The sequence below is a fragment of the Myotis myotis genome, unplaced genomic scaffold (assembly GCF_014108235.1).
Source record: "Myotis myotis isolate mMyoMyo1 unplaced genomic scaffold, mMyoMyo1.p scaffold_m19_p_3, whole genome shotgun sequence".
Taxonomy (NCBI): Eukaryota; Metazoa; Chordata; class Mammalia; order Chiroptera; family Vespertilionidae; genus Myotis; species Myotis myotis.
Window position 1 is genome coordinate 19,421,561 of NW_023416335.1, and position 12,720 is coordinate 19,434,280.

Genomic DNA, 12,720 nt, shown 5'->3' on the forward strand with positions numbered 1-12,720 from the left:
AATTGTGTACAAGATCTGGCCAGGAAAGTTTTCTTCCATTTCCAGGTGCTGGGACTTCCTTTGGCTTCCTTTGGCTGGGACTTCTAGTGTCTCCAGGGACACTGCCCGCAGCGTTTTTTCTGGCTAGTTAACTCACTAGGAATAATTTACTTATGGGCCAGGACTGACTTTCCTGACTTCCTCACCAGCTGTTTGAGGGGAAGTGTGGAAAACAATGACTGAGGTGGGGGCACAAGGGAACAGCTTTCTAAGTGCTACAAATCTCAGGAGTAGGGAATTAATCAGAAAACCAAGCAATTTACACTCTGAATTTCAGAGTCAGGAAGAGTGTGGGGCGGGACAAAGCTTCCAGACCTACTTTGGCAGGCAGATCTATTCTTTCAAAACTCCAATCCTATTGGCTTTAAGTGTGTGTTTCATCCCAAATATTGGTGACAGTGTTACTCCCAGCTTTTATTTTCTTGGGGTGATGTGCATTTAAATGTCTATTTTCATTGTACCCGTAAAATATAAAATTCATGAAAGAATAAACTATCTGGTTAGTGGGGAATGGAGGACATCTGTCACAGGCTGGTGGCCAGATGTGACATAAACTTGATTGCACGGTCCTGCTTCGCTCGCCAGAGCAGTGCTTCTGGGCTCTGGGTCATTAGCCAGTGCCACACCTCCAGGCTGGACCGTGGGGTGGGTGGTCAGCTTGCTTCTTTACTTCATGGCCCCGTATCACATTGGTTTTTCAGCTCATCTCCATGTTTTTAAGCAGTTCTCAGACCTCTTCTTTTGTCTATTTGCTATCCTGTTCTTTTCCAATATTGACTTTTTTCTAGGGAGGATTTGAGATGGTGATGATTTAGGTTACTCTAAACTCTCATTTACATGTTGGCACTTGAGATAAATATCATTAAAGGTTTTCTTCTGATAATCCCTTTTTATAGAGATTAGCATATCTTGATTACATCAAATTGTTATATAACAGATGCCACTTGTTTATTGGTAATAAATTAGAATTCTCAAGATTTAAACATGAAATGAGGCATCTTCTTCTAAAAGCAACTCTCAATGGTCTGTGCTAATGGTGGGCAGAATGATGAAAAGTGCCCTGCTGCGTATGTTTCTGTGTGATGGCTCTGGGGTAGCCACTGCCCTTGCTTTCAGTGCTAAGTAATGACTGTGTGCAGCATATGCTGATAACTAGAGCTAAGCAGCTACTGCCAAGCAAGAGATGTGTACAGTGCTACCAAGATGGTGTGAACAGTGGAGAGGTTGTTCAGATGTGGAAGCAGAGGACAAAATGAGGAAGGAGAGATGTTAGCTCAGGGGAGGACTGGCCTGCTCGGTAAAGTAGGGGACGTATAGGTAGTGTACCCCAACTGGGGGGAGGATGAGGATCTAGGGAGTAGACGGCTCCATCTGTGTCTTCTTCAGGTGTTCAAGGTAAAGAGAAGTTTGGACCAAGGATAGGATTAGGGTGGAATTGGAAGAAGGAAATAGGTCAGAAAAAGATGGGACTAGCCCAGCCGTGGGCAAACTACAGCCCGCGGGCCGGATCCGGCCCGTTTGAAATGAATAAAACTAAAAAAAAAAAAGAAAGATCGTACCCTTTTATGCAATGATGATTACTTTGAATTTATATTAGTTCACACAAACACTCCATCCATGCTTCTGTTCCGGCCCTCCAGTCCAGTTTAAGAACTCACTGTGGCCCTTGAGTCAAAAAGTTTGCCCACCCCTGGACTAGCCTATGCTCAGAGGATGTGGAAAGTGAGCTTCCCCAGAAGCAAGGATGGACCTTAAATGTGGTAGATGTCTAACCCCATCTAAATAGCCACTGATTCAATGACGGAATGGCATGATCACCAAAGAAACCTATACCCCAAACTAGGGAACACTGAAACTTGAATTTATGTGCCTATGATTGCCCAAATATATATGACAGTGGCCTTTACACATTTTCACCCCTTTATTAAAATTTGTTTAAATTGAAACGTACTGACTTGAAACTTGCCTGACAACATAATATTCTCTCAGCACAAAGTACATGTGCTGCTCTCTGAGCTCCATTATGAACCAGTATTGAAACATCACCATAGTCATCAGAATTCTAATAAAATGAAATATAATGAAATGACCTAATTGCAGTCACCTCTTTTCTCTCTTCCACTGCGTTTTTAGAAAATGGGTCAAAGTCAATAGGAGGCAGTCCTTTTCTTGCCTCCAGTTTATTAACTTCAGTATTCATTTCCTGAATATACCAAATTTCCTAATTAAAAGGGATGGTATATTGAATAAAGAGGGGGGGAAATCATTGCTATAGCTCTCTTTTCCGCACATCAAAATTGCTCACCTTCCAGTTCAAAAAAAAAAGTGTTTTGTGTGTGTTTTTTTAAATGACTTGTAAAGTTAACATTCTTTCTTCTTATAGGTGGAATGGCTGAAAAATGAGGAGCCCATTGACTCAGAACAAGATGAGAACATTGACACCAGGGCTGACCATAACCTGATCATCAGGCAGGCGCGGCTCTCAGACTCCGGGAATTACACCTGCATGGCAGCCAACATTGTGGCCAAGAGGAGGAGCCTGTCCGCCACAGTGGTAGTTTATGGTAAGACCAGCCCAAAGGCCAGGAATGGAGTACAGAAAGCAGAGAGGTAGAGGGATGTGTGTTTTATTACAATTTAACTTTCAGAGCTGAAAGGTCTTAAGGGGCCATCCACCACTGTGTTCTCTCCTGCCTCTCCCATTTGGCAGGTGGGAACACATTTCTATGGCTATTAATGTTTGCTCCTTCATCCAACATTGGACTTCCATGAGGTAGGGAGTGATATTTCCAATCACTCTTGATCAGAAAATAGTTTTAGAAGTTGTTTATTTTCTTCCATTGTGTTTGTATTGGAAAAGAATTGAGGTGGGCAACTTCTGCTCCCCTCCCCCATCCTCCCCCGACCTGCTTGTGGGAAGTTTTTCTCCTGGCATACAAAATCCACCATAAACAAACATCACTATTTGCTGAATATCTCAGGTATTGTATAAAAGAAATACCCAGCTATTTAAGTAAAGACATTCCTTTCTACAATAGAAGAGCCCTGGGATTTATTTTTTGAGGCATTTAAAGTAATAGAAATTCAAATGCTGATATTTTCTTCTTATGCTCTGGATTTTCAAGTGCTTTAGAGATATGGTAATGAATTCTATTTTTCATAATTTTTCAGCAAAGAAAATGATCTGTGTCCCTCCTTATATCAGATGAATAGTCTGAGGGGCACAGATGAGGTTAAGCCTAGTTGCTCACCTCATGATGGAGCAGCCAGTGTGTCTGCAGGGTCTCTTGGTCCCTGGATGCCTAACTCACAACACCTGGCACAGTGGCTTGCACATAGTAGGCAATCAGTAAAAACCTTTCTCCTTTTTTTCTCCCCTCCCATTTTCTCTCTCAGTGAATGGAGGCTGGTCTTCCTGGACAGAGTGGTCAGCCTGCAATGTTCGCTGTGGTAGAGGATGGCAGAAACGTTCCCGGACCTGTACCAACCCAGCTCCTCTCAATGGTGGGGCCTTTTGTGAGGGAATGTCAGTGCAGAAAATTACCTGCACTTCTCTTTGTCCTGGTGAGATATACACAGACTCCTCCTTTCCCCTTTTGATCCACCAACACTAGTAAGCTGGTGTGAAGCATTCAACATATCACCCTCTTTCTCAAAGTGACCGTCTCCCAAGTTCTTACAGAGCCTTTGTCCAAAGTGCTGATGTAGAACTCAATGTAATAGCAAGAACATGGGTTAAATACCTCTGTTTGGGGGCATATGTAGTTTTTAATACTCAAATGACCCTGAACACTCACCATCAATAAGCCAAATGCTTTGAAGTATTTTTATACCTCCCGTGTTTGATTGGACTAAGCCATGCCCTTCTCTCCCTGGGTTCTACCATTCTGTGGCATTAATTTTTATAGTAGCTAGCAGAAATTAAGTTGTCTGTGAACACAAAACAGGTACCAAAAATGTGACTCTTTATTATCAGTTGCCAATCCACCAAGCTTACCAGTTTTAGCTCTGTATTTATCTACAATACTGGCAGAGATTGTACAGCATCACAGCAGTTTATTCTACATTTGATCTATGCTTGCCTTCCTTTCTGAATAGAGATAGACTACACTTGCCAAATATGGCTTTTATAAGTTATTTTGTTCATCTCTTACTGGCTCTAACCCAATTTATACAATGAGAAATAGATGAGATGGAAGATGACTTTCTTTATGGAAAACATATCCTCCCACTGAGAAATAAATTGATCCTGGGTCTCATATGCATTATGAAACATTAACTCCAAGGACACTGAACTAGAGCCTCTTGACTAAAATTTCAAATCTAGTTCCACTCAAAGCTAAGGTGAGGCTCTCACCAGCAGTGTATTCTTGGAGTTTCATTTTGCATTTATTGAGTGCTTACTATGTGCAAGATACTTTTACACACGTAATCTCATTGAACTCTGTGTTGTGAGTTTTATTACCCCCAGTTGACAGAAATAGGCTAAGTGACTTTCTCAGGGTTGCTCAGCCAATAAACTGGCAGTCAAGGACTCAGACATTCTATTTTACATTCAGTATTTTGTGTTACCCTATTCCTAATTGCTCTTGATTAAAAACTGCAAATTCATAACCCACATAAATATGGTTGGAGTATTCCTAGGAGGTAATGGGACAATTCCCTCAAACAGCTGCCATGATCTCGAGGGTTGATTTTTAGTAGAATTCAGTTTGTTCAGTTCTGCATATAGCAGCAATTTATGACCCAAGAAATTCTATTTATATAAATCTTGGTATCTTGGGGTTTGACTGACCTGTTTTGGTTTAATACTATCAATATGGGTTTATTGTTTAGGGGGTTTTAGGGCTTAAAGATAGTTCATTCTGCTCTCTGTTCTAAACTGTCAACGCCCAAGGCAGTGGTGACTACCACTGGTTACTGCACACTGTTTATCTGTCCATCTAAGCTGCACTTGAGCGTGAAAGACTGGAAGAATGGATAATGACATTGTTAGCCAACCCAAGGGCACTGGTAATGTGAATGCTCTGCTCGCCTAAATTCAGTAATTGGTCTCATCCTGAAAGAGCTAGAGAATTACACCACTGCTTTTGCTAGTCTATCTCTTTAGGAAAGAAACCATGGAGAGAAGATAAATGAATATGTTATTTTGTTTTGTGTTGTGGTGGTTATTGCTTTAAAATGCAGCTCTAAGAACAGCAATCCTGGGGTGAGTCTCCTGACTGCTGCCTGATTCATTCTAATGATGGTTCCTTTGATTTGTCTTTGAAGTGGACGGGAGCTGGGAAGTGTGGAGCGAATGGTCAGTCTGCAGCCCAGAGTGTGAGCATCTTCGGATCCGGGAGTGCACAGCACCACCCCCAAGGAATGGGGGCAAATTCTGTGAAGGGCTAAGCCAGGAATCTGAAAACTGCACAGATGGTCTCTGCATTTTAGGTAACACCTTCTGTTTAGCATCTTCGGTGTTTGTCCATAATATGAAAAGAAACATCATAATTATTGTGTTAAATATGTTAGCAGAAAGCAAAATCTCCAAGAGCAAAAAGAAAATGGGTGAAAAGTGTAGAAAAGACAAATACATTTTTAGGAAAGCTGGGGTGACTTTGAATATTTTATCATTGTCAGTTTTATAAATGTGTATACTTATTATTGATTTAACTAGACAAGGTTTTAGAAGAAATGATATAAGAAGGCATTTTAGACTTTTTAGCTTAGCAATTCTTTTCTTTTCGTAGCCTTCATCTTAAGTTTGGTGAAATTCTGATCACTATGTCTTTATTTCTCCCAATAATTATATAGCACTATAAAGCACTTAATCATCTTCAGAGACCATGGTTTTGTGGCAAGGGATGTGTTGTGACTGTTATCTTACAAGTGGGGTCTGGGATTTATGACACCTGAGGAGGTGGGTGACTTTGTATCAAATTGGTCTGGCAGAGCAAGAAGTGGAATGTGCATTTCAAAACTCCCAAGCCTTTATTCCGGAGATTACATTCTTGCATCTCCAAGTGACTCTGCCTGAGTATGGGAGGATCAGATAGTCACAGAGAGACAGGTTTTCATCTGGTGATGTCCCTCACTACCTTTGTGACCCTGGATAAGTTGCTTATGTCTCTGACTCTAAGTACCCCCAATGGTACACAGTTTTGGTTATTGTGAAGACTAACTGACAAAAGAATACACTTGATATTTCATGGCACAGAGTAGGTGCTCAGTAAAGATGAACCCATTCTCCATCTGCCCACTCATTGAGCTAAAGTGTACTGATTTTGCTTAGGTCTTTAAGGAACAAGAGATTCAGGGCATTGAACTAGGAAAATACACAGCAAAAAATAACATAGCTCAATACCAGTGTGTCACTTTTTATTTGGGAAGATGGCAGGATGAAGAAATTATCTATTCTAAGTTGGGTTTATTTTTCTAAATCAATACAACTGGGTACCCTTGAAAGCAAGCATATACAAACATAACATATTTTTTAAAAAAGAAGTCTATATGTTTAATACATTGGTTAAAATGATTAATATGTTTTTAAATGAGCAACGATGGTATTTTTTTGGTGGTTTTTTTGTTTGTTTGTTTTTTTGCTATTACAAGTATCGAGTACCTGCATAAGTCAGATACAATACACGGAACTGTAATAGAATGCAACCTAGCCCCCAGTCTCAGTGATGAAAGGGCCCTGCACTCTAATGAGTATATTCCAATCATTTGTCTTCCTCAAAATGCCTTTGCACTTCCAAAATGTAAGGAAACCTAACACAAACTCAGTAGCAAGAGGTTTAGGGAAATATGTTTCTGTCTACTCTTGACTGTTACCAGATTTTTCTGAAATATACCTTGAAAGTATGACTATTTTTTTAAACATGTAGCCATATTTGAATTGATACAGTTAGAACAATTAGAACTGTGACACTCATAAGTCTTCTAAAGAGGTGTTAATAATATAACTATTTGGTTATCAACTGAATTTTAGATAATCACAGCCATAACTTTCCCATCCACCACCAGTAAGGTCTGCACTAGAGGGTATCAGGCCTAAACCTTACTTGACTAATACTTAGTCCAGTTACCACTGAAGATGGATAATGGTTATCCCTTCAGGTAAGAAAGAATTGTTATCAAGTTCAGTGATTAAGAGTTGTTTAGCCCTGAAATGAATTACCAGCACTGAGAGGGTATTGGACAGTCTAGATCAGTGATGGTGAACCTATGACACGCGTGTCAGAGGTGACACACGAACTCATTTTTTTGGTTGATTTTTCTTTGTTAAATGGAATTTAAATATATAAAATAAATATTAAAAATATAAGTCTTTGCTTTACTATGGCTGCAAATATCAAAAAATTTCTATATGTGATACGGCACTAGAGTTAAGTTAGGGTTTTTCAAAATGCTGACATGCCGAGCTCAAAAGGTTCGCCATCACTGGTCTAGATCCCAACTCTAAAATTTGAGATGTCGTGTTTGTCAGGGTTCTCCTGAGAGATCCAATGAGATATACAGATAGCTAGATAAATGAGATTTATTATAAGGAATAAGCTCAGGTGATTATGGAATTTGGCAAGTCCCAGATCTGCTGAACCAATGTCCCAGTTCACAGACTGGCAGGCAGGAGAATTCTCACTTGAGAAGGATCAAGCTTTAGACAGGCTGGGTGAGGCCCTGGGAAGCAATTATAGAGAGCAATCTGCTTTTCTTAGTCTGTGGATCTAAATGTTGGTTTCATCTGAAAAGACCCAGGTAATGTTCAGCCAATTACCTGGGCACCTGATGGCCAGTCAAGCTGACACATAAAATTAACCATCACAGATGCATGCCGGGGTCCTGCCCCAGCAGGTCCAGGGGTCCCCAAAGGTGTAGACGGAGTCGGCGAAGAAGGAACGACACGGAGACAGCCTTCAGCTGATCAGCAGCCTAGCCAGGATCTCCAGCCAGGTTCTCCAGCCAAGTTCTGGTCTGGATCTCCAGAGAGGTTCTGCTTCAGATCTCCAGCCAGGTTCTGTGTCCATGTTCTCTTGCTAGGTTCTCCAGCCAGGTTCAGTCCAGGTTCTCCAGCCAGGTTCAGTCACCAGGTTCTAGTCAGGTTCTCTTGCCCATTTCTGTAGTCAGGTTCAGTCCAGGATCTTTTGCCATGTTCTCTCCAGCGAAGTTCTTCTGTCTCTAGGTTCTGAGTAGGTTCTGTGTTCTTCGTTCTGTCTTCTTCTGGTTCTGTATTCTAAGTTCTGTATTCTAAGTTCTGTGTTCTAAGTTCTGTCTCTTGCTGTCTTATTACATCTGTATTTATACCAGTTGATTCAATCCTATCAATCTCTATTACAAAGGTTAGGGCGTTTCTTATCTCCATTCCAGGGAGTAAAGATTATGTAGCTTAAGCATGATTGTTCATAGTTAAAGTGATTAATTACCCGCCTGGCACTTAGTTAAGAGGTTTTATTCCCTCCCTAACTTCAGGGGAAAATCCCTACCTGGGGAAACAACCTTTCTCAGAGAGGTGACCTTGGTTAAAATACATAGTGCCAAGAAGGTGAGCAAACATATTAAGAACAGTATGCCATATATGCCAGGTCCCTTGAAACAGCAAGCATGGACCGGCTCCCGGCAGATGCATATGTACTTGTGAAGTTCCAAAGTTTAGTTCCTTCCTTTGAACCAGAAAGGGCCATAGTTCAGACAGTGGCTTTTCCTGTGGGCATTGACCATGTATGGTTTTAGTCATGTGTGTGGTTTAATGGGTATTTCATTCCCATTACCCATAGTGGAAATAATATAACTAGGAAGACAATGAGGTTTGAAATATGTTCAGCATTGAAGGTATGAGTTTAGAATGCTATGTGAGCCTTTTCTTTCTATTCAGTTTACTCATGCCTGCATTCCCTTTTCTGCTTAAGCATGTTTTCTCTAGCAGCTTTTGTCTGTAGTGTGCATATCTGTAACTCTGTCAGATGTGATCAAGAATATTGATGGCTACAAGGAGTTAGAAATTGATTAAATATATTTATATATCATTGAGAAAGGGGTATGTTTGTGAATCCAACACCAGGATATATTCTGTCCTTTCAGACAGAGTGGCTACCACTATCAACAAAAATGGATAACAGATTACTATCTCTGCAGGAAGCAATGAACAGCATTCTAGTTAAAAGATGCCAATACGCCTGTGCACCTCTTGCTGGCACTCTGCTCCAGTGGTCTTGGTGAAACTAGCTGTGCTCTCAGGGAGATTCAGTGAAGGCTGGGTTTGATTAAAATAGCATTTGCCAACAACTTTATGGAGCAGTAGTTTTGTGAAGGATCTAGGTCATGTTACAATTTGGGAATTTTCTTCATCCTCATCCTGTATGTTTTCATTTATGCCAAAAAGACCCTAAAGCAGTTCCTCAACTTCTTTTAGAAGACCTATAATTCTTTGATTTTTATTTAGCTTTCAACAAAGCATCTGGGTTGCCTTTGTGGTCCCTGAGGGTAGTGTTTCTCCAAGAGATGGACCTGCCAGCTCTGAATGATCACTTTAATATTTGGGTGTGATTGTTGCTTGGCCAGTTGTGACTGGAGCACAAAAACTTTAGTGTGAATCTGTCACAGATGGCCACACCTCAGTGCTCTCATCAAGAAATTACATGCCCCGCCCTAGCTGGTTTGGCTTAGTGGACAGAGCGTCGGCCTGTGGACTGGAGGGTCCTGGGTTTGATTCCAGTCAAGGGCACATGTCTGGGTTGTGAGCTTGATCCCCAGTGGGAGGTGGGTAGGAGGCAGCGGATCGATGATTCTCTCTCATCAATGATGTTTCTATATCTCCCTCTCCCTTCCTCTCTGCTTAATCAATTGCTTAATCATTAAAAATATATTTAGAAAAAAGAAATTACATGCCCCAAGATTGGTGATAGTAAGATTATTTGCCAATAGCAGTTGGTGAAAGATCCAAATTGAAAGCATAAGCTAATCCTCTGATGCCTTTCTTTCCAGAAAGATAATCATGTGACATATTGTTGAGAAATAAGAACTTGTGTGGATCCCTCTTTTCTAACCTTAAACACTAGAGTCAGGTAGTTTTTTGACCATGTCCTTTCTGCTTGCTGAACTTAGCTTCATCTATGCTCTGAGGAGTACAACCAGAGGTAAATGACATATGCATGCCTCACTGACAGGAACAGAAGGGTGAAAATGGCAGGGTATTTAGCTTGATCCTAAGAAATAAGAAAAGCCTGCTCCCTCTTTCTTTACTCCAGCAGATAGAAAACTAAGGGCTTTGACTTGAGAAGATTAAATAGATCTGCTTCAGAGGAGATTAGTGCCTTGAGGTGTAGTAAGACTGAAGCCAGAGAAATGCCACAGGGGCCTGAAAAAAGAGAGGAAATCTTCAAGGCTGAGCTACCTGATAGTTAATCCATCCTTCTGGTCAGGATGTAAGATAGGTCAGTTCAACATTGATAGCTCAGAAATGGAAATATCAGTTAAACTGTGGTTTGTTTTCATTTCTGATGGATACATTGATAAGAAAAGTTTGAATTGACAGTTTGGAAACCACATCAAGGACAAAGACAATAGCAGGTTTGATTAAACAACCCCAAGCTTACATTTAATAATCTAACAACATTATCTATTGAATGATCTACTTAAATGACCTAAAAGAAGCACCTGAAAAGGTGAGCCTGTAATTACATCAAAATAAAGGTCATCTTGGTAAGCATTTTCTCTTAGGCTATTCTCAATGTCATTGTCATCTTTACAGTAATTACCCAAGTCCCTTCTCTATCTTTCCTAGGACACCATTCTGGAGTTAGCTCAGTGCATCTGAAACAAGTTTTACATTTTGTTAATGGTTTATGGAATGCCTATTTTGTATATAGGATTATAATGGATAGGTGTCCTATTACCTTAACAAAACCCATCATTTCCTTTCTTTAGGCAAAAAGTCATGAATCATACTTGACTCATTCTTAAACTTTTTGTTGGATAAGTTCATATTTCTGAGCCAGCTGCACTGCACAATTCCTTAATTATAGCGTAAACTTTATATAGCAAAGAAATGAAAATGGCGTAGCAAGATACAATCCATTCTTAAATTGTCATGAATTTTCCAACTGCTTGCTAATTCTCCCAGGTAGTTTTAATATTAAAAACCCATTTTCATTCCATTTACTGTACATAGTAGGTGCTCCTTTTTATAATAGCTGCTTTCTACATAACAACTGATTAATTCAGAGTTGCCTTCATGTATACTGCATAGCAAATGTGAATACAGTATTGCAAATCCACAAGAGTAAATAAGAGGGTAGGTTTGGGAACATATGGTATCATTAGCTGCTTAGCAACAATCTCTCCCCCATGCCCCAGTGAACACTTTACCATTATGGGACGCAATAAGAAGACCAGTGACTAACAAGCTTTAAAGAGACAGAGTAGAATGGCTCATGACTAAAGTTTCCATTGTGCTTAATTAAAAAAGAAAATAAAGCAGGGAGAGCTCTATACTCATGTGTCCTAGTGAAAGCATTTTTTAAAAAACCCTGTATGGCTAAATGTTTCGTTTTTGTGCTTAAATTCAAATGCCATGAGTAGAACTGAGCATAAAGAGAATGAAGATAAACCATATATGACAAATTATCATAAAATGTCTCCCCCTTTGTTATCCACCCACTGTAGACTTTTCTACTTTTATGCCTTGTTAATAAAAAGATAGCCTTCCGGTCAAGATGGCGGAGTAGGTAAATGCAGTGCTGGCCTCCTCCATGATTACATCATCATCACAACTAAATTAGAGAACCATGCTCATTGAGAACCACCTGAAGACTAGCCGAACAGAACGTTTTAAGGATGTAAAGAAGAAACCACAAAAGACTGGTAGGAGGGGTGGAGATGCGAAAAAGACAGGTCTCACACCCACAGTATGCTCATTAGGAATAAGGAGGGGTATCATAGCTGTGAAGCTTTCCTCCTTGAGGAGCAAGGGATCTAAAACAGTTAAGATATCTTCTTTTTTTATCCAGGAAATTTCCCCCATCACCATCTTTATTTTCTCATAGACCTGTGCTACATGTACATAGTCATGACAGAGTAACCAAGGTAAGAATTTTTTTTCAGCCAATAGAAATCAAGGCAATTAGTTTGCCCACATCTCTCTTCTATCCACTTTTTTCTATTCCTATACACTTTACTTCCCAACATATATCAATATGTACTTTTTTATACTCGGCTTACATTATTTTGGTGGAATTGGACAGGAAGTGCTATGTCTTGCTTCAGAAACATGATCTCTGGCAGTTTCTCTCAGGTACATCCTGTTTACTTTATCGACTTTAGAAGAAGAATTGAAATAAAACACCTCCACTGTAAATAGGAAGGACTTTAAAATTAACTTTGGGCATCTGGAGAGCAGAAGCTGGATCACATTACTTAAAGTGGAAAAAGACAAAAACAAAGCAAACTGAAACAAAAATCCAAGGAAACTAAAGAGACAAATGAGAACCAATCCCCATGATAATGTAAACTGGATACAGAAAACCTATTAGAAAACTTAAAAACATTTCTTAAGGAAATGAAATTTTAGCCATTCAACCAGAAAGTTCGTGGAAATGCAAATCATTACAGCAAAAGTAAAAATATGTTGTAGATAATGTATGCCTAAGAAGCACAGGGAAGGCAGTTCTGAACGAGGCATTGTTAGAAGACACAGAGGTA

At 40.0% G+C, this 12,720-nt stretch overlaps 1 protein-coding gene across 6 annotated transcripts in view; it reads left to right on the forward strand.

Moving 5' to 3' along the window:
- UNC5D (unc-5 netrin receptor D) overlaps positions 1–12,720 on the forward strand; it is a 515,658-nt gene that overhangs the window by 404,504 nt on the left and 98,434 nt on the right. For 3 of the 6 annotated variants that reach the window (XM_036301089.1, XM_036301091.1, XM_036301090.1), the window contains exons 5-7: positions 2,423–2,603; positions 3,436–3,603; positions 5,311–5,475. In XM_036301089.1, coding sequence (XP_036156982.1) covers positions 2,423–2,603; positions 3,436–3,603; positions 5,311–5,475 — 514 coding nt within the window. The remainder of the gene's footprint in view (positions 1–2,422; positions 2,604–3,435; positions 3,604–5,310; positions 5,476–12,720) is intronic. The other 3 variants (XM_036301092.1, XM_036301094.1, XM_036301093.1) reach the window with 1 other exon arrangement.